The 27,167-nt window shown below is 41.3% G+C and overlaps 1 protein-coding gene across 6 annotated transcripts in view; it reads right to left on the reverse strand.

The window, feature by feature from the left end:
• CPNE8 (copine 8) overlaps positions 1-27,167 on the reverse strand; it is a 59,825-nt gene that overhangs the window by 19,529 nt on the left and 13,129 nt on the right. For 2 of the 6 annotated variants that reach the window (XM_081929147.1, XM_081929150.1), the window contains exons 2-12: positions 21,388-21,428; positions 20,434-20,480; positions 16,159-16,262; positions 15,078-15,117; positions 14,170-14,246; positions 13,346-13,417; positions 11,423-11,486; positions 8,845-8,948; positions 5,292-5,396; positions 1,471-1,512; positions 827-902 (exon numbers count right to left, since the gene is read on the reverse strand). In XM_081929147.1, coding sequence (XP_081785273.1) covers positions 827-902; positions 1,471-1,512; positions 5,292-5,396; positions 8,845-8,948; positions 11,423-11,486; positions 13,346-13,417; positions 14,170-14,246; positions 15,078-15,117; positions 16,159-16,262; positions 20,434-20,480; positions 21,388-21,428 — 772 coding nt within the window. Of the gene's footprint in view, positions 1-826; positions 903-1,470; positions 1,513-4,790; positions 4,916-5,291; positions 5,397-8,844; positions 8,949-11,422; positions 11,487-13,345; positions 13,418-14,169; positions 14,247-15,077; positions 15,118-16,158; positions 16,263-20,433; positions 20,481-21,387; positions 21,429-22,640; positions 22,791-27,167 lie in introns of those variants that run through there. The other 4 variants (XM_081929149.1, XM_081929148.1, XM_081929151.1 and 1 more) reach the window with 4 other exon arrangements.

Here is a 27,167-nt window from a genome sequence, read left to right on the forward strand (position 1 = left end):
GCGTCTTATGGAGTGAATGCAGGCTGTGCAGCTATCCCAGAAGCCAGAACAGCAAGAGGGATCGCTGCTTTCGCTAGGCAGCAAGCCCTCTTGCTGTTCTGGCTTCTGGAGTTCAGAATATTATTTTTCTTATTTTCCTCCTCCAAAAACTAGGTGCGTCTTGTGGTCTGGTGCGTCTTATAGAGCGAAAAATACGGTACATCTATTTCACACCACCATCCTCTTTCCTTAGCTACACCTCATATAATTCAGTCTCTCTCGACCTTTAGACATTCCTATTGACCAGGTATTTCACTTTTAACTTACTACTAATGTCCCTTCCTTTTTCTCCCTTTGGAAGTGGGGAGGGAGTGGGAAGTAGAGGTGACAGGAGTGGAAAGAGCATCTCTTCCCCAATTCCTTTCAACTAGGCTGACTTTCCTACCTGAGCTATTGAACAGAAAGCAGTGGAAATAATTTCAAAAACAACAACAGAAAGGAATGTGGGGCTCAAACCCATGTTCCGAGATTAAGAGTTTCATCCTCTACCAAGGGAGCTATCCTTTGCATGACGTATACAGGTTCAATAACTATGTTGAAAACTCAAGTTATAGAATAAAATGGTGTTTATCTTTTAAAAATGAACCCACAAATATATTGACTGCATTTCTAGAAAGTGTGTACACACACTAGGACTTATGGCTTTTGTCTAGATTTTCTGCTTTCTATTACTAAAAGATAGGTGGTTAAACTTTATAGTGCTGGGCCCATATTACAAAAAGGGCACATAGACAATTCATGATGTTTATTCCCTGTACTTGAGGATATAAAAAAAATCTACTGTTACCTCATAGACATTAAACTGCGACTGTCCTCTAGATAGCTCCCTATAACTTGTTGTGAATTCTCCAATGAAGTCATGACTAGGAAACAAAAACAAACAAAAATCCAGATTAGCGGATAAGCTGTATTATTGTAGGTCAAGGTATGAACAAAATGCTAGCTAACACTTCCCAGTACAAGAGGCATTTTAGGAATTTGTCTAACGCCCCACAATTTGGCACTCGTGTTTTATATTTGAAGGTTTTTCATTGCTCCATGAAATGCACTAATAGGCTCCAAGCATTAGGAAATATTTCTTATCTGGTTCATTATCTACATGATTACATGCCGTTTCCCCACAAAATGTGCATTGTTATTTTTTCACAAAGTGGAGTTAAAAGCATTTTTAAAACCCTCTCCCGTGTCAAAATGCATAATGAAGGGGTTTGGTATACATCAGATTGCAAAATAACCATTTGTACAATCAATAAGGGAGTGGCTCAGTAGATAGACATGTTATTTCCTGCAAGCACACACATTCCTACATTAAAGCTTTTTAAGCACAGGAATGAGGCGTAGAAAACTCCAAAAGCTGCCCAAATAGTCTAAGAGTATGTATGCCATACAATTCCTTTTGAACAATTAATGCTGTGCAATAAAAAAAATTACCTTCCATCTCTATCCCAGTCGTATACTTCAATCTTAATTGTTCTGAAGAGAAACAAATAAAACACAGAAAAAGCTATACACATATGCTAAAAAACTTGTCAACAGAAATAAATGAGTAATGTACTTTACTACTTGTATTTTTCATTTCCATATCTAATTATTAAATTGATAATCACGATTACACCTTTATTGTAACAAAAAAAAAGGGGGATTAAAACAAAGGAGAATATAATTTATTTGTAAGCATTTCCAGCTGCATTTCTAACAGATAGGTGCTCAAGACAACACACCATAACATCTAAAAGCCTCAATAATAAAAATTCATTTAAAAATTAACTACTATACTCAACAGGTCCCAGCAATGCATGGGTAGGTTTTATTGTGAAAAGTGTGCAAGGTGAATAACCTATCATATTTCGGGAAAAGGGAGCTCTGTAGTGCGGGTGCCACAATGGTGAAGCCTTGCTCCTCCACAGTTAACAAGATAATACGGATCAGGATAATCACAGAATATATAAACATTAAACAAAGAAATGAGAACACACACCATGGATTTGGAACAACTTTCATTGCAAATTCAACTGGCCATAACTCCATGACAGAGCAAATGTTTCGTCAGCCCAAATTCACAAACTGAATCCACAGTATCCTGAGGTGGGACTGGGAAACAATTCTAGGTGACATCTCTGGAGAGCAAAAGGTAAGTAGGTAAATAACCCCTGGAGGGTTGAGTCCAGTCAAACACGACTATGGGGTTGCGGCACTCATCTCGCTTTCAGGCCAAGGAAGTCGGCATTTGTCCACAGACAGATTTCCAGGTCATGTGGCCAGCATGACTAAACTGCTTTTGGCACAATGGGACACCTTGACAAGTGCCAGAACGAGCAGAAACACTGTTTACCTTCCCGCTGTAGTGGTACCTATTTATCTACTTGCACTGATGTGCTTTCAAACTACTAGGTTGGCAGGAGCTGGGACAAAGCAATGGGAGCACACCCCATTGCGCAGATTCAAACTGCCGACCTTCCGATCAGCAAACTCAATGGTTTAGACCACAGCGCCACCCACGTCATTAGTGGGTGAGCACTGCCAGTCAGAGCAGACGGTACTGAGGTAGATAAACCAGTGGAATGACTTTGTAAACGGCAACTTATGTTCCTAAGCATTACAGTTTTGCTCTGAAATATTTAATACCTATTCTTGTCAATGGGAAATGACTCTTGGCTATTACTGAATTACTGTCTTATGCATTTTCTTCTGACAATAACAGCTTTTTCTATTTCATGGAATCACCCTGTATTTCAGGACATCTCAAGGAATTTTGTTTGTGGTACAGAGATATCTGAAGGACATGGAACCAAACCATCATAAGTCTAGAACAGTTGGGACAGAATGTATTAAGATCTAGATTAGAGAGGTACAAATATTTGTCATACAGTGGTACCTCGGGTTAATTCGTTCCGGAGGTCCGTTCTTAACCTGAAACTGTTCTTAACCTGAAGCACCACTTTAGCTAATGGGGCCTCCTGCTGCCGTCGCACCGCCAGAGCCCGATTTCTGTTCTTATCCTGAAGCAAAGTTCTTAAGCTGAAGCACTATTTCTGGGTTAGTGGAGTGTGTAACCTGAAGCGCATGTAACCTGAAGCGTATGTAACCCGAGGTACCACTGTATTCCAATTGTAAGAAAATGGCAGTTTAAGGAGGCTGTATTCTAAACAAATAAGTACTAAATCAAGTTGTCACAACAAGTGCAGCATATTTAGATTTTTCCCTAGCTATACATTTCTATGAGGGTAGGTCCAGTTATCCAAACTAACAACTTTTCATTCCACGGGCGATTGACAGGCAGATGTAGCAATAAGATACAAGTACTGCTGCTAGTGTACCTAATACTGTAACTAGGAGAAAGGTATTCTTAAACAGCACAGTACAAGAAAAATGTAGTAAGAAACATGTGGATTCTTGGATCTACTCTCAGAGAAATACTTTTTTTTCAGGAGCAAATTCCTTGCCACAGCAAAATCTCCAGTCAATCACACGAAAGGGTAGAATATACCAATAGCCAAACATAGGATGGAAAATATGGCATTCCCTGCTGTGTATGCTTCTGCATTACAGATGAGAATCGTTAATAAAAAATACATCCCTCTTAAAATGCTAGTAATGCTGTGTGAAGATTCCAGCAACAGCTTTGCAGGTCTCTTCAGCAGAAGTTGCAGCCTATTCTAGTCATGTGATGGTCTTATTGGGAAAGGTGCTTTTCCTGAAGATTCACCGGATTCCTTGTCAACCACAGAAATCAAATTATTTTAGACACTGTTTTGACATTCTGCTCAGTCCCAAGTCAAATGAGGGTATTAACTTGTAAATATAAATTTCTTAAGTAGCAAAGCATCATGTGGACTCATAAACATTTGTCATAAGTTAGCTCAGGGGTTTTCAGGCACAAACTATGTTTACAATGGCCGCTTACTGAGTCCTGGGGTGGGCAGCCAGCAGTTGGGAAATCTCCGTGTGGGAGTTCCCACCAGTCCCAATTTTGAATTCTGGCCAATCAGGCCAGTCCATGGGGGTAGGGCTTCAGAGTGGAACAGGTGTCACTCCTGCTTGCCTCCTGGGACTCGATATTCATGCTTTGGGGCTTGTTTTATATTACCATTTCTTTTTCTAGGTTATGTGATTACTAGCCTTGCTGTGGTTCTTTAATGGCTGCCATATTCAGAGCTGGGAAGGAATTTGCCTTCAAACAAATTGGCCCCGCTGGAAGGTTTTGGAATACTAAAGGTGCAATCCTTTCAACAGTTATGTCTAACCTAACTGCATCTATTTCATTTCCATTTCAAGCAAATATTGAGGTCAGATAATTAAGCAAGGTTATTTTCCAAAGTATTTAAGTTGTCTTGTAAATATTTATTTCTTAGAGGGAATTTATATCATTAAAGTTCTGATGTTTGGTATGACTAATCCCCCTCTAATTTGAAAGGGGAAGGGCTTTCCTTTGAAAATGAAGGAAAGATGGTGAATGCTATTAGGTTTTCTAGAACTCAAGCATGAAACTTATTCTGAGAAGTGCCACTGCTGATTCTCCTTAGTTTGCTTAGTTCTGAATGCCTTGATTTGCCTGGGTTATGATATAACCTTATCGGACTGTTATAAAACGTCTGCCTTCCACTCAGTTTCTTATGTGGCCCATAAGATGAAAAAGACAGAAGACGAGGTGGATCAGCTGAGGCAGAGATGGCCTCGGCAATGTCTGTAAGCACCTCAGTGATCTGACTTATAAAAACAACTGAATGAAGTAACCAAGATGGGGAAGATACCTTTCCATCCATTTCTGTTTCACTAGATGTTCATGTGATGACTGCTACTTATGAAAAAGAAGAAAGGAAGCACCAGCACATTCTGTTAGTTGCTTTGTAGGCTGGTTTTTATCCCATAAATTCTGAGTAAGAGGACACCTCCAGGAACCTTTAACAAAAAGAATTTTTCTTGAGAAAAGCAGTATCATTAGTATTTGCTTTGCAGTGACAAAGAGCAGTAAGTAGTTTCTTAGTGCACTAGCAACAGTGGCTCCATGTTTCCAGAGAGTTTGCTTTTTATCTGCTTGTCAATCATCTGTGGGGAGTGGTACCTATTAGTATACTGAAAATACTATAGTACCCCATGTAACTCTTAGATATGAACACTTAACTAAATGAATGATGATGTTAATATTTACTTAAAGTTTTGAACTGATATTATGCCTTCTAAAACGATTAAACTAAATTGAGGAACCTCCAATCTTTGAAAACTTTACTTAAGACAAAAGGTTTAACTCTTACCTGTCAAAATCTCCGTTGCAAAGTGCTCTGACAGATATCTTGAATGCCTGCCACACTGGATTTAATGTATTCTTTATCACTTCTGTCTTGTGGCAGATTGTAAAGCTGAAACACAAACAAGCTTTTCTTATTTTAATACTTATCTAAAGGTATTTATAGTTTTGATACTTTCAAAACTTGATAGTTTTGAAAACAAATCCACCAAGTGGGAAGACACTGTAATTTATGTGATTTTTTTCCCTAAAAAATGAGCACTATTTCATTTTAAGTCATGCAAACAGCTTTCAAATTACCGTATTTTTGTGCGTCTTATGGGGCGAATGCAGGCTCCTTGGCTTCAGCGATAGCAACGCGAAGCCTCCGAAGCCTGCGCTCTGGAGGCTTCGCATTGCTTCCACTGAAGCCAGGAGAGTCTGCTCTTTGAGGCTGGCGGTGGGGAAAGCAGCGCTTCCCCCATCGCCAGCCCCAGAGGATTGAGGGCAGCAGGAAGGCGCGCAACGCCTTCCCGCTACTCTCCAACCCGGCTTCGAGGCTGGCGGTGGGGAAAGCAGCGCTTCCCCCATCGCCAGCCCCAGAGGATGGGGGGCAGCAGGAAGGCGCACGAAGCCTTCCCGCTACTCTCCAAGCCTCCTGTGGGCTTTTGCGGGAGATGGGGGAATTCCCCCACCTCCTAGAAAAGCCCGCAGAAGCCGTGCACTCTTTAAAGAGCGTGCCGCTCTTGGGGGCTTTTCCTAGAGGAGGGAGAAGGGACTGACTGGCTGTTTCAGTCCCTTCTCCCTCCTGGTCGAAAAGCCCGCAGGAGTCACGCTGGGTTCCTGTGGGCTTTTGCGGGGGGTGGGGGAATTCCGCCACCTCCCACAAAAGCAGGGAGAAGGTCTTGGAGTAGCGCACAGGCTGCGTGCAGCCTGTCCACTGCTCCCAGAACTGCGGGGGGGGGGATAATATTTTTTTACTTGATTTCCCCCCCCCCTGAAAACTAGGTGTGTCCTATGGGCCGGTGTGTCCTATAGTGTGAAAAATACGGTAATCTACACATATAGCTATACCACACTTCTTTTTCTTTTTCTAGAGCCCACATGATGGGTAGCAGCAGGAAGTGGAGGAGGAACTCTGGCAAGCAGAGGAGGGGGCTTTGATGAGGCTGTTGTACCACTTCACATGTGAGGAAGAAAATATTCAGACTCCTTCCCTTACTATGTTTTGTAGCAAGAGTTCTTGATTATTAGATGTTGCCTTTTAGGATTAAAGCAGGGAGGAGGTGCCTGTTTTTTTCCCCCCTCTACCTCTCTGAAGACAGAACAAAAGCCTCAAGACAAGTGGTCTCCTTTGCACCAGGATGCAACAGCTATGGTGCTGTTTACTGACCTTCTCTCATACTGGTATATTTCTAAACACAGAGAATATCAATATTTTAATTGTCAACAACAATAAGAAGCTTCTAGACCAGGAATGGTTAACATGATGCTCTCTGCCCCCAAGGTTTGTATGTCTGTTGCTTTCTCATTCTGCAATGTTCAGAGACCTGCCTGTTAAGGATTTCAGGGAATGTCTGTTGCCTGGTCTACTCCCCATGCACAATGGTCTGTGGGGACTGAAGTTCCCAGATTTCCTCTTCCCTCACCCTGCTGGAAATCAAAGGGCAGAGCCACAGGAGAAGCCTGTTCTAAATAGTGAAAATATGCTCCAGCCAATGGCAACTGGTGACCCGACCCAAACACCTAGATCTGGTACCAAAAACTCACCATTTCTGGTTCTGTGCTCACAATCACTAACCCAAGAGTAGAATCCCATATCATCCGTATAAGCACATATGAAACTATAGAAAAACCACGGTGATTATGAGCACGACACGATGATCAAAGGGTATAAGTATCTAACTACTTCGGGTTAAGTGATCTTGAATAAGCCTTGTTACAGCTCACTGGGTCTTCCTCTTTACAATGGCTCCATTCTGTGAACAAGCAGCATGTGAACCACACTCACAATTTGCTTCTCCTGAACAAATTGCCAGGATCAGTAAGCAAAGAAGAAACCTTGGTTTAACGTTACAGTTTGGTCAGAAACAAACCCTGAGTGTTGGTTCACACGTTGCAACTAAGCCAAGACTTGCTATTTGCCGCTTCTGGCTCTACAAGGGAGGAACAAACGGGGAGCAATTCAGCAGCATGCACTTGTGTGCTGCTCCTTCACAGAAAACCATGGCTTATGGCTTACTATGATGACTCCAGACAAAATGGATGCCAATAGTAAATCATGAGGGGAAAAATATGATTGGTCTCGTTTTTCATCATTGCAGATTTCCAAGTGGAGATGAAGATGCACACACCAGGTCTTTTCTCTCCTGCCTTGTCCCCAGATGAGATCATACCCAACCAGAGAATGGATTCCAAGTGATGCAAATGAAGATGCACACGCCGTCACAAAGCAGTGTTGCCACAAGCAACTTTCAACAGGTTATTTTAGTTTTCTCCATCTCACCTCCATCTGATGTATAGCAACAATATATATACTTGGATACTATCAAGGCAGAGAAAAAAGTGATTTGTCCATGGCTGCAAGTCAGGGGTGGTTAACATTTGTCCCCCCAAAGGTTGTGGCTGATGGGAATTGTTGTCCAACATCTAGAGAGCCAAAGGTTAGTCACCCCTGCTATAAATGAGTAAGTAACCAAAAATCTTCCAGAACATAGTGTTGTTAGCATGTTGAAGCATGTCGTCTGCAAACTAATCTGCCTTATTACAAACCCAACATTCTGGATCATTAACAAAAAATATTAAATAGCACCAGACCCATACCAGATATGGGGAGCACTGCCTACTTTCCTCTGTCATGAGAACTCTGTGTAACTCTGTCTCCTTTTCCATAAACAATTACTAGCTCACCATCTTATGCCGAAAGTATTTTGGAAGTCCAAGTATATAATGATTACTAGTTTACCCTTTTCAATATGTTGATTGCTCTTGTATGAAACCAGTATCTTACTCATTGTTCCAGTACCAACCCACTAAAATAGGCAATTTAGGCATATTTAATGCACAGAGGTGCGTGTGCAAAGAGTTCCCTAGAGCATTGGACTGTTTCAATTTCTAATCAACAGCACTCTAAAGATACAAGACTGCTGAAACTGTAAATATGGTTTTTAACCACTCCAGCTGTTTTTTCCCCTCAGTTCAGGATTTTTTTTAGTTGAAAAGTTAAGAAAACTAGACTTATCTAAGAAACCTAGATACCCAAATCACTGTTATTCATTATAAGCATCTGTTAGTGATTTATATTTTTTTGAGCAGGACCACATTTGAAAAATTGCATAAATATGAAATATTGTTGGTTTGTTTGAAAAGCTATTGAAGCAGGCATATGGAGGAAATACACATTCTCTCCTCATCAGTGTAATTGTGACTTGTATTTTGAAACAAGAGGTTTGTAAGTCTAGAAAAAATAAGACAAGTGCACTGTGAAAGAGAAACTTTTAATACACTACACACAAAATCCCCTGGTCATCCCTATAATTTACAAGACTTCATGTTTAATAGAAGAAAATAAGAGTATCTACCTGCCATCTTCATTGCTGCGAAAAAATACCAGGAAGGGATCAGATTTCCCAAAGAAATCTTTCTTGTCCAATTTGTTAGCACAAAACTGCATCAGTACAGCATCCTAATAATAGAAGAGTATAATACAAATTAAGTATATAATTTATACCAAGCATACTATTTACACTGATTAAAAACTGCATAAGTATTAGGCATCAAGTTTACATTGCTTTCATTTTACTAACCAAAAAAAGAGGCACTACAAAGTAATTTTTGGTTTTCTTCTCATTTGCTACCAAGATGGGAACACAGTCATGAATTTTGAGTCATTATTTGTGCCACACACATCATATCAAATATTTTAATCAAATTATTCATAATTTTAGGCTTCTGAAGCTATACTGTAACAAAATTTCAATTACAATTTAAGAGATAGCAAGGATTTCTTGTTCCTTCTCCCACTGCAATTACCCAAATATCATGTTAGAATTCATATTAGTTCTACAACAAGAAATATTCTTTATTTATTCTTCATTCTGCTCTTTGACAACCTCCAATAATAGTTAATTTAAAAAATATATAAAAGACAGTGGTACTTCGGGTTAATTCGTTCCAGAGGTCCGTTCTTAACCTGAAACTGTACTTAACCTGAAGCACCACTTTAGCTAATGGGGCCTCCTGCTGCTGCCACGCTGCTGGAGCCCGATTTCTGTTCTCATCCTGAAGGAAAGTTCTTAACCTGAAGAACTATTTCTGGGTTTGCGGAGTCTGTAACCTGAAGTGTATGTAACCTGAAGCGTATGTAACCTGAGGTACCACTGTAAATACAATAGAATTAAATGCAACAAAACTGTAGCAACAGAAAAAATACCACTTAGAAACCACAGCTTTAAATGGTATATAAATTGCTGAAATAAATAGAAAAGGAACAAAAGAATTAATAAAGCAACTCTTTTCTGACATGTTTTTATTTATAGGGAGGTGTTTTGCTTATGTGAGTTCATATGTTCTCTGGTGTACCTCAGACACAAATTTAATACGTTGAAGGCTATTTGAACTGCATCCACAGGCTGCTGATTCTACGTGACAAGCCATTCAGGACCAGGAACTTGGTATGTGACTACCATGTTGTTTTCTTCACACTGTTACAACATTGCAGAGGCAAAACAAATGGTCCTGAATGATCCACATGGAAAGCAGATACTTGTGAAGAAAAGCATGTAGATTTTGACCTATCTACATGTGGTAGCCATTTTATTACAATGAGCCTTGCATTTAGCTCCAGCATCAATGCATACATACTTGGTTTAACAATGATAAACTGCAGTCCTCTTAAATTTTAAGACTAATAAAAACTGTGACTATGCATCAACACAAAATGTTCCTTGAGGAGGAGCTGCAGCTCAGTGGTAGATAGGACATGTTCTGCATGCAAAATAACCCAGGTTCAATCTGTGGTATCTTCATGTAGCAAAGACTCCTGTCTGAAACCCTGGACAGCCACTGCCAATCAGTGTCGATACAGTCAAACCTCAGTTCTCGAATGGCTCCATTTTTGCACGTTTTGGCCCCCAAACGCCAAAAACCCACAAGTAAATGCTCCGGTTTTGGTAAGCTTTTCGGAACCTGAACGTCCAATGCGGCTTCTGCTTGAGTGCAAGAAGCTCTTGCAGCCAATCAGAAGCCATGCCTCGGTTGTCAAACATTTCAGAAGGTGGAGGGTCTTCCGGAACGGATTACGTTTGACAACTGAGGTTTGACAGTATTACTGAGATATATGGTCTGACTTGGTATAAGGCTGTGTCCTTTGTTGTTCCTAAATAGATTTAATTATTTAAACCAGCATAAGATTAGCTCTACTTCTATAGCAAATGCCAAGATGTCTACTCTTCAAAGTCTGATTATAGTGGTACCTCGGGTTAAGTCTTTAATTTGTTCTGGAGGTCCGTTCTTAACCTGAAACTGTTCTTAACCTGAGGTATGACTTTAGCTAATGGGGCCTCCGGCTGCCGCTGCGCGATTTCTGTTCTCATCCTGAAGCGTCTGTAACCCGAGGTACCACTGTATTAGCATGCAATAGCTAGTCTTAAAAGTCTAGCAATATACACATGGATTTAATACAACAACAACTGTACCCTAACAACAACAACAACAACGGTAATCTGCCCATCTGACTGGGTTACCCTAGTCACTCTGGGCAGCTTCCAACATACATAAAAACATAATTAAACATTTTAAAACTTCCCTATGCAGGGTTGCCATCAGATGTCTTCTAAAGCTTGTATAGTTACTTATCTCCTTGGCATCTGATGGGAGGGCGTTCCAGAGGGTGAATGCCCATACCAAGAAGACCCTCTGCCTGGTTCCTTGCAGCTGCACTTTTCGCATTGAGGGAACCACCAGAAGGCCCTCGGTGCTAGATCTCAGTGTGAAATGAGGGAGTGGAGACACTCCTTCAGGTATACTGGACTGGACTGAGGCCATTTATGGCTTGAAAGGTCACCACCAATACTCTATGCTAACTAGGAGACAAACTCTATGCTAACTAGGAGACAAACAATATACTTTGGCAAAAAACCCCCCAAAATATTAACTTACCCGGCAACAGTTGAGTTCCTCTGCCGTCATTATTATCGTGCCACATTTCTTCCCAGGAATTCCTCTGTAACAAAACAACATTGTAATAGCAATTAAATACAAGGATTCCAAACTCACCAGTTCGTTCCTCTCCAGAGTTCCCTCTCTGCATTCTCCATCCATCAACCTGAGCAAGCTCTCATATATAGTCCTTTGGTACTAATATATGCCATTCTCCTTAACTAATAGGGGAAGTGGAGGATCAGTGTATCACTGCACCATAGTGACTTCACTTCTGGTGTTCCCACAACATGCAGAAGATTATGATTGGGGCTAAAAGACCAAGGGAAATATTGGTTTATGGGTGTTATGTTGCATGCGAGCACAAAATGTGAGATTATCAGTGATGAGGGAATTTTTTTTGGTGCATTATTTTTCCACCCCAAAAATTCCATATCTCCCATTCATTAGTAACAACAAATTGGTGTCAGCTGCAAATAAATATTAGGCATGCTTGACAGATTCAACATTTTTAGCTTTGTTTACTAAATATAAGTAAAATAAACATGCTAAATTAGATCACTTTCTAGGGCATCAGAAAAATTTCCTATATATATTTTCCAGAAAACTCACATAACTGGGGAGCACAAAACTTAATTAAAAGATTAATACTCAGCATTTATACTATGTGAAAATACAGGAAATGTTTCATACATCTGAGTAATCTGTAAGTTAAGGCCATTTTGACTGTCGCCTGCACATTATTCCTGCTTTTATCACCTTCACAGTTCGTCCCCCAAAGCCAGACAATGTAGTGCACTGAGGTTTAGCTCCAGTGGGGGAGAGGGGCTATAGCTGGCAAAGTGGCTTTTATCAACCCTGCAATGTAGTCCATTGTTACAGAGTGCAAATCAAGTGAATAGGGAGGAAGTATCAAAAGAGTTGTAAAGCAGAATGTTAAAGGAAGCTGGCAAAGGCAAGACAGAAAATATGTGAAGTCAGGGCTGCTCCACTCACTCACTTGCTCTCTCAAACACAAACAGCTATGAAAAGGCACATCACATGCAAATAGCATCACATTACACACTCAGGAGCATACTACCTATTAAGCATGGCCCATGTAAAGTACGCAGCACACGACTGCACACTCCATGCACACACATGCAAAAGCACATCAAATGTAAACAGGCGTAGTAATTCTACACACACAGTGGCATATCACCTGCAAATACATTTAGTAGTATTCTACATACAAGCACATATAGTAACATGAAGCAGTATTCCACATGCAAAAAAGGTCTGCAACACAGCACACGCAAATTCATGCAGGAAAATGCCTCAAACAAACAGGCACGGCAGCATAACACCCACACAGCAGCAAGCTACATGCAAAGATTTGAAGGAGTGTGGCACTCACATAGCTACATATAGCAGCGTATCACATGCAAACAGAGGAGAACATGCAGCAACATGCAAAAAAGCATGCCACACACAAACACTATGCAAATATGTACAGCACCATGCAAAGGAGCATGCCCAAAGCTGGGCCAGAAATGCTCTCTATTTTCACAAAGCCATTCACCTCTCATGGAAGTGGTGGGTGGAGGTTTATTTAACAGGCTTTGGGGAAGGGGATAAAATTTCTAGTTAATTTCATAGGGAGCAGGAAGGGTTACTATAAGATGAAGTGGCAGGAGTTTTAAATTTTCTCTCTCCCTTTCTTATAAAAAGTTTCACTGCTGCTTCAAGAGGTGGCACAGCTGTAATTCTTAATGCAATCAGCTTTCTTGATTCTTATAAAATGTCCCAATGGGAACAAAGCTATGTCACAATGCTGCGTCGCTCCCAGAGAGTCATTTTAGGGAAATGCAAACACATGCAGCACTATGCAGCCACATGCAAACACACACTGGAGCTTCCTTTCCCCCATCTACAAATACACACTTCTGCAGACTGCTTGCGCCGCCAATGGCCATTTTTGCTTTGGAAAGCAGGTTCCACCAGGGAAGATTCAATCTGCCAAATAGATGCGAGTTTTAATATTGCCTTTAGTTCAGTGACTGATTTAAAATGGGAACTTGTAACAAGGCTATATAATGGAGTTTTCCTGAGGTAGCTAAATGCATATTTTTGCATTTGACATAATTATGTTTTAGGCAAGAGGGACAAAGATTGCAGCCGATGGTCTTGCTTGGATGGAATGTTAACCCCATAGTTGTGAGTCATGAGAATCACCAAAAATAAGCCTTCAGCTCACAAGCTCCCCTCACTGTTTGCTGCTTAGATATGGCTGCAAGGAAGAGATCATACGCTTTCGCTTCTGTGTTAGACTGACTGCAGCTTGTCATTCTATTCTGAAATCAGACCAACTGCGGTTAATCTTAACTATGGTTTGTTGAAACAAGCCAAGTTCATAAATGGTGTCATTTGGTTAGATTATACCTCAAAAAAGTGGATTTTCCATGTCAAATTTCCTATTGATAGAACTAATTATCTTGATTTTTTTATGGTGGCTATAGAATGATGAAAAAGCAATTCACCTGAATTGAAGACAGTGCTATAATGTACTTTAAAACAGCACCACACAAATTCAGAACACACAACAGTGAATAAAAAATGACATGCCTTGACAGTATTCCCTGTCTAGAATTTTTATTTGTCGAATACCAGAGAACACAAGGATTTGTCAGACCCAAAGGCAGGATCAGAAGCTAGTGGGAAGGATATAGGAAGTTTAGCATCAGTTTGTTTGAAAAGAATACACTTACATGATTGACTTTTCTAATCTGCTTCCTTGCGATCCAACAATCTCTCCAAGCGTACAGAAAACTTGTCCCAAGAAGTCCTGAAAAATTATTATGAAAATGATAAAGCTAAGTCCCACAGCCCCAGCCCCACTTTTCACTTAGTAAGCTTATGGATATGAGAAATGCAGTATTTAGATAGAATTAAAGGCTTTATTTGGACACACTGATCAATTATGGTTCATAATTAGAGGAATATGCTTAAGTGAACATTGCCCCTTAACCTGGGCAAGTTTGGAACCTTTTGCTTTTCATGAACCAAAGTTTGTCACGCTGTCTGGATCTAGAACTATCTTAACTATGATAAGCTGCAACAACAAAAATTGTGAGAAGTGCAGGAGGAAAATGTTTCTTTCTTCTTCATGTACTGGTGTGGATATTGGGAGACAGACTCCCCATAATCTCTACGTTCAGTGAAGGGTCAGAATTTGAGCAAACTTATAATTTCCTGAGTTTAGCAGGGGCTGGGAATACCAGCTAACTTCCTCCTGAGGCCACCCTGTTGATGGTGGTTGTGGAACAAACAATGGTGCTGATGTCCACTCCTGGGAAGATTGACAACTGTCTTGAATGTTGTCCACTTTTGTTAGTATATTGCAGCAAAAATATTTAAAGCACATTGTAGTATCTTAAAGACTAACAGATGGTATGGTATAAGCTTTCATGGACTCAAGCTCACTTCATCAGATGCATGAAGTGAAACCGTAAGTGGCATGTATATAAAGGACAAAATTGTAAGGTGGGAGTTAAATGGCAATGAGATGCAAAAATGAGATGCAAAAATTACAGTCAGGGATAATTAGAGCTTAAAATATATAAAATGCGTACATGAGATATGGAAACACTTAAGGTTAAAATAAAGTAGCACTTACATGTTTTGATAAATTTGGACTCTTTGAATCCACATCATACCTAAAGTGAAAAAGAACAAAATATTTTAATCTACTTATAAACTCAAATACCCATGTATAACAATGAAGTAATCTTGCTGGTTAAAACTGGGTTTTAGCAGGTATCGTGTAATCTTTCCATCATTTGCATTGTAATGTACATTGTAATGCGTATGATGGCGGAACTCTTTGTCTGTTCAGGTGAACGTTGATTTAACTGACAATGCAGAACTTTAACCCTTAATTCTTGGGTTGAGAGTGGAGATGGAACTCTCAGTATGCAAAAGAACAGAAGTTCCGTATGTTCTGATTGGTGGGTACAAGTTTTGAATTTGGCTGGGGTTGGACTAGAGTGGCCAGAATAAGTGTATATATGGCTAGGAGCTGGCTATGTGGTTGGAAGGTCCACAACTGGAAATTGTGATGGACAGCCAGGAGAAGGCAAAATAAGTGGAAGAGGATCAAGGAGGAAGAAAGAAGACCTGAAAGGATGGCAGAGTGGTTTGGTGGCCAGAGGATTGCTAGGATAGATGAATCACTTGCCTTAGGCTGAAGAGACAAGTGGAGAACCTTTCTACAGCACTGATGGAGAAGAAGTGATGTGCTGTTTGGAATGCTAGGCAGGAAATGTCTGGTAGGAGAGCCAGGGGAAGATTCCAGGAAAAATAACAGCAAAAACAGACCTGTACTTAAATAGGTCAGCAGAACTTGAAGCAGAGGCTTCAACAAAAGTCTTCAGTTATAGTGCTGGTGAGGCCTAACAGGTGGATGGGCAATCTGGAAAAAGTGTTTTAACAAGGTTGCTAAAAGTTTCCTCGAAGCTGACCGGGTTTAGTAACCATAGTGTAAAATAATAATTATACCAATGAAAACTGTAGATCCATTAGCTGAATTTGAAACAACATAGTTTGCTGTAGTGAATTGACTGGAAACATGTTTTACCACTACATTAAGATACAAACTAATGTCAAAATGTTTTAAAATTCCACTTCATTAACTATTCTTGTAGATGAAATATACTGTCATAATATAATCAAACCCCAAAGTATAGAAATAAACTTACAAGTCAAATCGCAGGTTCTGTCTCTCTTCAAAAAAGTAATCCAATATAAATTTTCTCACAAAATCTGGGTTCAAAGTATTGTCAATTACTTCAGTTCTCCCAAACTGTAAAATAAGATGTTGTGGAAAGTATATCAATAAAAAGTACGTATGTTAAGTACATACGCACACACAAGACAGAAAAAATGAAGAAATATAAGGTTTTCATTTGGCAGGGAAAGAGACCTAGCTAAAAGCAGCTCCTAGCCGGAGAATATTCAACACCCAATGAATGTAATTTTCACCAATATTTATTTTACTTAAGATCTCAGGTGCCATCATGCAATATTTGTTTACAATATCTTGAGAGGTGCCAAACAGAAATCAAACAGACAAACCATTTTCCAAAATATGCAGCCGATATCCTAAAGTAAAGTATTGCATAAATGCTGCATTTTATAAATTTTCCAGAGACAGGGTATATACATCATATTAATTTCTCATACAAATTTTCAGAGGTTATATATAAAAATAATTAAAAATTAAACCATTGTTTGAGCCATGAAACATGATGTAAAGCTTCAGAACAAATGAAGAGTTAAGGAAAATCTTTAGTAATAGATGGAAAGAACAATTTCTGCTCATTTGCTCAGAATCTGGAATTGGCAGCTGATACAGGACAGGGCATTATAACTAGCAGACACTATTAAGCAATCTTTTCCTCTGAGATTCTAAGCAAAGTGCCAATTAGCAGCATTTTACTTTTCTTTGTTTTTAAACAGCACACAAACAAAACTTCTAAATCTCCCGGAACACTTTAATTGCTAAAAGGAGGATTTTAAAGTGGACAGTTTATCTTCTCCATAAGAACCAAGAAGCTCAGAACCAGGAACAATCTAAAGGGGAGCATCTACTAAAACCTAAAATCAATACACCAGGGAAGGGCTGGCCTACAGCTCAGTGATACAGCATCTTTGCGTGCAGTGGGTTCCAAGTTCAATTGGCAGCATCTCCATGTACGAATGGGAATGTTCCCTGTATAAGACCCTAGGAAGCTGCTGTCAATCAGGGTAGAAAGCTAGATGGACCAATTGTCTGACTTTATTTAAGGCAGCTTCCTATATTCCTAATATTGTATGGGTTAAGGCTATGGCGTTGACTAAGAGGTTACTACAATACAAGTCATGAAGTCCAACATTTTAAGGAGATGATGATGATAATAATAATAATAATAATAATAATAATAATAATAATTTATTTATACCCCGCCCTGCCCAGCCAAGGCTGGCCTCAGGGCGGCTAACAAGCAATAATAAAAACAAGTTGAATGATTACAACTTAAAACAAAATTAAAATACATTAAAATATTGAAAAATTAAAATATTAAAATGCCTCATCGCAGGAGGAGAAGGAAAAGAAAAAAGGGAGGGAGGGAATCAAATTGGCTCCAAGCCAAAGGCCAGGCGACACAACTCTGTCTTACAGGCCCTGCGGAAAGAAATCAGATCCTGCAGGGCCCTGGTCTCATGAGGCAGAGCGTTCCACCAGGCCAGAGCCAGAGTTGAAAAGGCCCTGGCTCTGGTTGAAGCTAATCTAACTTCCTTAGGGCCCGGGACCACTAGGGTGTTGCTATTTATGGACCTCTCCGTGGGGCATACCGGGAGAGGCGGTCCCGTAGGTACGAGGGTCCTAGGCCGTGAAGGGCTTTAAAGGTCAAAAGCAGACCTTAAATCTGACCCTGTACTCCACCGGGAGCCAGTGCAGCTTGAAAAGCACTGGGTGAATATGCTCCCATGGCAGAGACCCCGTGAGGTGCCTCGCTGCAGCATTCTGCACCCCCTGGAGTTTCTGGGACAGCTTCAAGGGCAGCCCCGCATAGAGCGAATTACAGTAGTCAAGCCTGGAGGTGACCATCGCATGGATCACTGTGGCCAGGGCGGGGCGGGAAAGGTAAGGGACCAATTCCTTGATGCGGCGAAGGTGGAAAACTGTCGCCTGTTTCTGTAGCCTCCAAAAATATGGAATTCGGCATCAAAGGGATAGAAAGCTCTGGCAAGTAATAGTAACATCAGTTGTCACAGATTCTAGACGTGTGCTTAAAGCTATGATTACAAATCAGGCCTCTTCTCCCTCAACTGTCATCTGGGGGCAGTCATTTCATCAGACTGCCTCATTTGGAGAGAGATGAAGCAGGGTTCATTGCATCTGCTTTGCTTGAGACCCAGCTCCATCAAGCACCTAGTGTAGCTTTGCCTGCTGAACAGCAGTCTGAAGGAGGAGTAACTCTACCTGCAGATGATCAGCCTTCAAGGACACAAGAGGAGAAGGCACTGATGGGAACCAGCTGGCTCTGGACTTCTTAAACAGAGCTCTCAGCAGCAGTCAAATGCCGGAAACAATACTTGTGGTTCCTGGTCCTACCTTGCTGCTTGCTATCTGGATCCCTAGACTGGACCCTTGGCTCTGTGGATTCCCTGACCTCATCTGGATTCCCTGACCTCTGTCTGACTTTGTATGTGGATTCTGCTCTCAGACAAGTGTTTCTTGGTGACTCCTAGCCCCTGCTTGCTTGGCAATGGGACTCGGACGGGGATACAATACCTCCTGCCTCTGAACTATGCCAGCTGGTCAATATAGGAACAACTGGAGCCTGAGCTTTGAGCTTTGTTCCTTTCCCCATGTGTGTTGTATTTTTATATTTTTATTTGAATGTAAACCTGCGGAGTGTCTAGGGAGTGTCTTGTTTCGATTTTTTGTAAGCCGTTCTGGGAGACTTTTTGGCTGAAAATACTGAAGCACATATAAGTGGTCTAAATAAATAAAAAAAAAGTGCCACAAAGCAAATGGAAGCAAAGTGTCAGATGTTACTTCCCTGCATCTATATATCCACTATCCATTGACAGGTCCTGCCAATCCAGGACTGACTTTTTCAGCCAGTACAGAAAATGTAATTAATCTAAGTCATTGCCAGAGATGCTGCAAATCCAAGCTCTTAGGTGGATCAATAGGAACCCAAGAAATATAGTCAATGAATAAATTTACAGCTGATACTAATATTTCTAGAACTCCAAATTGGAAGGCTTTGAAATAATACCTTCAGGCATCTTCCTGAATTTTACAATTGAGGCTTTACCCTTGGAAACCATGAATACGTTGAAAAAGAAAATACAATGATACACATATGTACCTGCAAGTATTTACTTGTGCTGCAGTCAATGGGTCTTACTTCAGAGTAAATAAACATGACTTGCAAGAAGCAAACTTACATTATGGTAGTATAACAAGGATTAGGAACAGAGTACCTCCATTCATGCATCAAGGTAATCCATACATACCAATCTCACCTGCTTTTTCCCTCCCTACTAGAACGTGTAAGCAACAAACCATATTAAGCCAAGAACAATTCCTCTCTACAGATCCTAGTTAGTCTGTATCCATAATCTCTGCATTAATACTAATGTCAAGAATCATGGTTTGTTTCCCCCACATATTATCAGAGAAGAGCAAAACAGGTGAGTTAGGCACATTCATGTTAAATCATTACTTATGTTACTGTGTGATGTGTGAATGAGCCCAGTATGCATTGCTCTTTAAAAAATGTGACCCCAAGTCTCTATATTAACAACCTGGAGCTATCACTTTTTATTGAAACTAAGCTACACGCTTTTCCTTCTACCAGTACAAAAAAGCACTGCTATATACTGTGGGGATTTTTGGGGGGAGGGTATGCCTAGCCCCCCTTCTAATTCCTGGAATAGCCAGGCTAGCTTCCTGGTACTGTGATAGCCTAGGTAATGTGCTGTGAAGGGAACAAAGGCACCACAGGACAAATGGGTGGGGCCCCTTCCTGAACTGCCTTAGAAATACAAAGGGCAGAATTGAGAGTTGAGTGATATGAGCTAGAACATGGGTAGGGAAACTAAGGCCCAGGGACCAGATCCAGCCCAATTGCCTTATAAATCTGGCCCGCAAATGGTCTGGGAATCAACATGTTTTTACATGAGTAGAATGCCCTTTTATTTAAAATGCATCTCTGGGTTATTTGTGATACATTCATCCCCCCCCCAAAATATAGTCTGGCCCCCTACAAGATCTGAGGGACAGTGGACTGGCTCCCTGCTGAAAAAGTTTGCTGGAACCACAGTCTCTTCTGTACTTCATTCCAAAGCAAACATGAACCCTGGGTAAGATTACTAGGGTTACTAGTAATCTCGCACTGCTCTGAGATTGGGGTGGCATGCAACAATATATATATTGCATATATTACATATATAAATGCAACAGCAAAAAGCTTTACCTCTCTCCATTCCTTATTTCCCATACCTTGGGTATACAAAACACAGACTGTGGGGACAAAAAAGAAGAATGTGATCAATTTCATATATTCTGTTTAACTTTTCCATTACAACTAATACTCAAAGCTATAATGCTACAGATATTTAGGCAAACATTAAAATATTACATAAGACATCAGAGTCCATTTAGGAGTTATAAGCTGTCTGAGATCGTGCTTCATGTTTAATGAAACTTCACAATACGATCCAGCATTCAAACACTGTCTTACTTGAATACGATGTCATACAGTCTAGCTGTTATTCCTGACCATATACATCAGATCTAACAAACCATAAGTAGAAGGAAACCTGTTTCAAGTTTAACAGCTCTAGAATATTTTAGCTCTATCAGCTGAAATTACAAAACTTTTTTTTAAAGACACTTCTTTCACCAACATCCTCCTAACTGGGAAACCATTTAAGAACAATGGAGGAAATATCTCCTTGTATTCCAGACATTTAATATTCTGGTATTAAAAGGTTGGCTCTTCTAGTTTGTTCACCATGCCCAAGAAAAATGCATATGCACTTCTACTAGCAATGAAGAGAACAAGGCTTTCTTCAAAGTTCATTATTTTCCTTGATTTTCCAAACAGAAACTATTTTAAACTCCTCATTTAGCAAATATTCAGTTTTTATTTATGCATCCATCACTCAAAAGAATTATTCAGTGTTAGTGGTAAAGGAAAAACCATATCAGAAGGATGCAAGGTTGGCTTCATTGCAGCCCTGGCTTTATAGTACCAGGGAACTGATTTACTTACACAAGAACCAGTAGCAAAAATTATCATTAAAGATTACTGGCTAATTAACCTTTCATCCAGTCCCTTGCATAATTCATCTTAATCTAAAAGAAAACATTGTGAGAGGTGAATAGGAAATTGAAAATTTCATTAACAAATAAATGTTATACTTACTTGGATCAGATTTTGAAAATGTGTCTCGGTCCAAAAGGTTCCTATTCATGAAAGAAAAGATCATGTTACCGTTCTGTTTTTAAAAATCACTACTAAAAATCTTAAACAGAAAGTGTCATATTGGAAGAGATTATTAAAGAAGGTGATCTCTGCCTTCATTGCCATGTATATTCGGGCCAACAAACGAGAGTATTCTGCTTCATCAGTCCAACTAGCTTCTGTACTGGCTGAGGAACTGCCAGTTGCCCTGAAATAAAGATTATTTTTTACTGTTCTTCGTGTTCACACACTGCCTTCAACCTCAGCAATACAATACAGTGGTACCTTGGTTTAAGAACAGCTTAGTTCAGGCATCCCCAAACTCGGCCCTCCAGCTGTTTTAGGACTACAACTCCCATCATCCCTAGCTAACAGGACCAGTGGTCAGGGATGATAGGAATTGTAGTCCCAAAACAGCTGGAAGGCCGAGTTTTGGGGCTGCCTGGCTTAGTTTACGAACAACTTGGATGAAGAACGCTGCAAACCTGGAAGTAGGTGTTTTGGTTTGTGAACTTTGCATTGGAAGCAGAACATGTTTTGCTTCCTGTTGAGTGTGTTCCATTTGTAAATTGAGTCCCCCACTGCTATGGGAAAGCACGCCTTGGTTTAAGAACGCCTTGGTTTAAGAACGGACTTCCGGACAGGATTAAGTTATAAACCAAGGTACCACTGTATAGCACAAACTGTAGCTTGCAGCTACATTCAAACTAGCAAACTGTAAGACCATAAGAAAAGCCCTGCTGGAGCAGACCATCTAGTGCAGCTTCCTGGTCTCACAGTGTCCAACCAGAGTCCTATGAAAAGCACACAAGCAGAAACTGAGTACAACATCTGCCTCTGACAGTGGAGGCACATCAGTCATCATCGCTAGTACCACTGACAGCTGTAGCAACTTCCATCAATAAATATGATCCAATTTTGGGGTGGTTTTAAAACTTAAGGGTCTCCCTGTCAGAACACTTGAGAGGTCTGTTATTATCTGCATGGGGCATCACTTCTTAATAGTAGCCAGCAGCAAGATGTGGCAAAGAGAAACCATGTTAACGTTTATCTGTTACCCAGAGGATCAAAGTAAGAAGGAGGCACATTTGGGGGGAAAGATAGAACACTTCCCCTCAATGAAAGGTATAGATTAATAGTTACTCTAATAAGGTACCAACGTTGTTTTAGACACTCTTTACAGAGATAGTGAAGAACTTCCTTAAAATTCCTACCTTAAACCTGTCCCTGAATCAGAGGCAGAGCATTTCCTGACTGCGCCCGGGGCAGGCAACATCAGCCGCACACCCGCATCAGGGCACACCGTGCGGGCCGGGAGCTTTTTATTCCTAGAATAAGAGCAATTTCCATCCTAGGAGGAATGAGTCTATTCAGAGCAGCGGTGTAGCGTGGTAGTGAGGCCGTGGGCGGGGCACAGCGCCATAGTGACTTCTGCCCACTGCAGCAGTTGGGGGGGGGCATGCCCTGCCCCGTCCTGAGCTGTTGCGCCCTTCTCATCGCCTTCCAGCTTGGGGGTGGCTGTGAAGAATGCAACAGGCATGGGCCCTGGCCCCTGAAAGCCCAGCACTGCTTTTGCGAGCTGCGCTGTTTGCAGGGAGGGCACCGTGAGCTGTTGTGTCCTTCCCACGCCACCCTCTAGCTGGGAAGCGGCTGAGAAGGGTGCAACAGGCATGCTTGCAGGACCCGGGGCCTCTGTCTGCTGTGTCCTTCTGTCACCCCCCCAGCTGGAGGACACCATGAGGAGGACACCACAACTCATGACACCCTCCCTCCAAGCAGCGCAGCTCGCAAAAGTAGTGCTGGGCTCGAAGGGCCAGGGCCTATGCCTGTTGCATCCTTCTCAGCCACCCCCCAAGCTGGAGGGCGATGAGAAGGACACAACAGCTCAGGACGGGGCAGGGCATGGCCCCCCCATCTGCTGCAGTGGGCAGAGGTCACTATGGCGCTGTGCCCTGCCCACAGCCCCACCACCACGCTACACCACTGCTCTAAATAGACTCATTCCTCCTAGAAAGGAATGGAAATTGCTTTTATTCTAGGAGAAAAAAAGTCCCAGCCCCTTCTAGGATCTTCACAAGAAAGGGCAGGAGCCCAGATTGGGCTTCTGACAGACAAGCCCCATCTGGTCTCCTGCCAACGGTTATGACCTCACAGTTCTAACTGTGAGGTTCTAACTGCCTGCTTTCCTGATTGGCTGAAGCTCCACTCAGGAGGCGGACCCAGGGTCTGTCCTTGACAATAGCCCTTTGTCTAATCCTCTTTTTAATATATCCAAGTGGGTGTCTATCACGTCATCTTGTGGGAATAAATTTCTTAGTATCACTATGCTCTGTGTGAATAAGAACTTCACCTGCCCTGAATGTTCTAGCTTTCAATTTCATTGGACTGCCCCAAGTTCTAGTTTTATGAGAGAGAAATTTCACTCTGTCCACTTAATCCACACTATGCATGATTTTATATACTTCTAACATGTCCCTCTCTGGGCACGGGTGGCACTGTGGTCTTAAACACTGAGCCTAAGTCTTGCCAATTGGAAGTTCGGAGGTTCGAATCTCCGTGACAAGGTAATCTCCCGTTGCTTGGTCCAGCTCCTGCCAACCTAGCAGTTCAAAACCACATCAAAGTGTAAGGAGATAAATAGGTACCGCTCTGGCGGGAAAATAAACAGCGTTTCCATGCGCTGCTCTGGTTTCGCCAGAAGCGGCTTAGTTATGCTGGCCACATGACCCGGAAAAACTGCGGACAAACGTCGGCTCCCTCGGCCAGTAAAGCGAGATGAGCGCTGCAACCCCAGAGTCGTTCGCGACTGGACTTAACTGTCAGGGGTCCTTTACCTTTACCTTTTTACATGTCCCCACTTACCCATCTTTCCCCTAAATTAAAATGCCTCAAATGTTGAGACCTCTCCTCACAGCAGCAATGCTCCAAACCCTTAGAGCATTGGTTGCCCTTTTGCAACCAAAACTTTTGGTCGCCCTTTTACAACCAAAGGTTAAGCAAACAGAACTATATGCAGTATTCACACCATAGTTGATGTAGTACTCACACCATAGTTGTATAATGGCATTATGATATTGGCAGTTCTATTCCCAATCCCCTCCCTAGTGATCCCTAGCATGTAGGTAATTTGTTTTTTTCACAGCTCCCTCATACTAGGATCAAAATATTCATCAAACTATCCACTACGATCCCAAGGTTTCGTTCCTAGTCAGCCACTGCCAGTTCAGACCCTATGAATGTATATGTGAAATTGGGAGAGGTGTCCCAGTGTGCATCAATCACTTCATACTTCCTTAGATAGAATTACATTTGGCATTTTACTGGCCCTCCTCTCAGGTTGGAGAAATCCTTCTGGAGCTCCTCCCAATCCCTTTTCGTTTTAACCACCCTGAATAATTTGGGACTATCAGCAAACCTGCGTACCTCACTTCTCACTGCCAACTCTAGATTGTTTATGAACAAGATAAAAAGCACGGGTCTCAATACCAAAAGAGTCATACCTTGTGTTGCTTCTGCTTCATGTTGCAACTTTTTGGGTTACGAACGCGGCAAACCCAGAAGTGTTTACTTCCGGGTTCACCACACATGCACCACAGAAACAATCTGCACACTTCGCGCACGCGCAGAAGTGCTCTATTGCGCCAAGCGTGTGCACAGAAGCGGTGCTCTAGTTGCAGACTTTTCGGGTTGCAAACGGCACCCTGGAACAGATTGAGTCCGCAACTCGAGGTACCACTGTACCTGGGAGACTCCATTTTCCATATCCCTCAGCTGGAATAACTGAATATTTTTTTCTTCCTCCCTGCTTCTTGTTTCTTAGCCAGTTCCATAAGAGTGTCTCTCCTCTTATCCCATGACTGACAAGCTCACTCAAGAGTCTGGTGAGGGACTTTATCAAACATTTTCTGGTATTCAGAGTACACATTGTCAACTGGATCACAATCTATATGCTGTACTAATTGGCACTCTCAAAGAATGCTAAGAGGTTAGTAAGAAAGAACTAAGGGCTTACCCAAAATTATCTTTTCTCTGCTCTTTCCAGACATTGTATGCAATTTAAAGCTCCATGTCTATACCCCCCCTTTTTTTTTGCTCTGGAGCTTTCCCTGCAAAAACCTGCTCTTTAAAGTTCAATTGGAGCAAACATCAATCTGTGGAAAACCAAAATTGGCGTTTGCTATTATTCAACTTTAAAGGTCTGGTTTTTATGGGGAAAGCTCAGCACAAAAACCAAAAACAAAATGGCTCAGACATGGAGCATTAAAGCATAGACCTCTGCCTGGAAAGAGCAGGGCAAAACGCAAGTGTGGATAAATCCTTTCTTTTGCAGAAGCAATTCTGATTCTGCTCAGCAAAATGCTTTGTAATATTATCTTTAACAATGTTTTCCACCAGTTTTTCTGGAACTAAGCAATCTGTCGTTTCTTAGATACTCCTCACCCCCAGATCCCTTTTTTAAAAGTGGCATTACACAGGTCACCTTCCAGTCCTCAGTACAGAGGCTAATCTTAGAGGCAAGTTACATATTTTTGATATAAGATCAGAAATGTCACATCTGAGTTCTTCAGTTGATGCCATCAGGACCAGGTTATTTGTCAGTTTTTACTTTGCCAATGAGACCCGGAAACACACAGCTTCTCTGCAAATCTTATTTTCCTCCTTTAGCATACCTTTCACTCAGTTGCCATTCAAACATCCAGCCACCTCCCTAGCGGGTCTCCCGATATTATTATTTTTAAGTTGGTGGTATCCTCATGCTTTTAGCAATATGTTCCTCAAATTCTTTTTTATCATACCTTATTGTTTGTTTGTATTTCTTTTATCAAAGTCTGTGTTCTGTTTCTCTCATTTGGACAAGACTTGCATTTTTCTTGGTCCTGGTGGTTCCTTTCCTGATCTGTTCTATACAGTCTAGCTGAGCTTCTACTATTGTGATTTTAAACAACCCCAAATATTTTGGAGAGATTAGACCCTCTTGACTTTGGCTTTCAACTTCCACAGCCTCATTTTTAGGAAGTTTCCTCTTCTGTGTGGGAGATTCTACCAAACAAACCTAACAATACATATTTGCTAGTTAGTATGTGAATGAGTTAAGGACCACTGAGTTCTTACTGCTTGAATAGGCTCAGTAAAGTCATGCCTCCTCTTCTCTTGAGAGGGAGGAAGTGAAGCCTGTTTCCAGTGTCCCCCACCCCTTTCACTGCAAGCCATGGAGACAGACAAGCCTGGTACTTTCCAGGCCATGGGCAGGCAAACTAAGGCCCAGGGGCCGGATCTGGCCCAATCGACTTCTAAATCCAGCCTGCGGACGGTACGGGAATCAGTGTGTTTTTACATGAGTAGAATGTGTGCTTTTATTTAAAGTGCATCTCTGGGTTACTTGTGGGGCATAGGAATTCGTTCATCCCCCCCCAAAAAAATATAGTCCGGCCCCCCACAAGGTCTGAGGGACAATGGACTGAAAAAGTTTGCTGACCCCTGTTCCAGGCTCTGAAGCTATAATTGCTGTATTTCTACTAAGAGTGTTTTACTTGCATTATTTTATTGCTGCTGTGTAAGGAAAATGCATGTCTGAAAGCAAGAAACTGTAAGTAAAGCATTTCAAATTTACTTTGCAGTCTGTAGTGTATTTATTGAAAAGGGGGTCAGCTGCCTTATGCAGCTGAACAAACAGAATAAATAAGGTTTAATAGCCTATTCCTGTGCTTCATTAATCTGCCTAATGATGGGACTTAATATTC

Source organism: Podarcis melisellensis (assembly GCF_964234715.1).
Source record: "Podarcis melisellensis genome assembly, chromosome: 10".
Lineage (NCBI taxonomy): Eukaryota > Metazoa > Chordata > Lepidosauria > Squamata > Lacertidae > Podarcis > Podarcis melisellensis.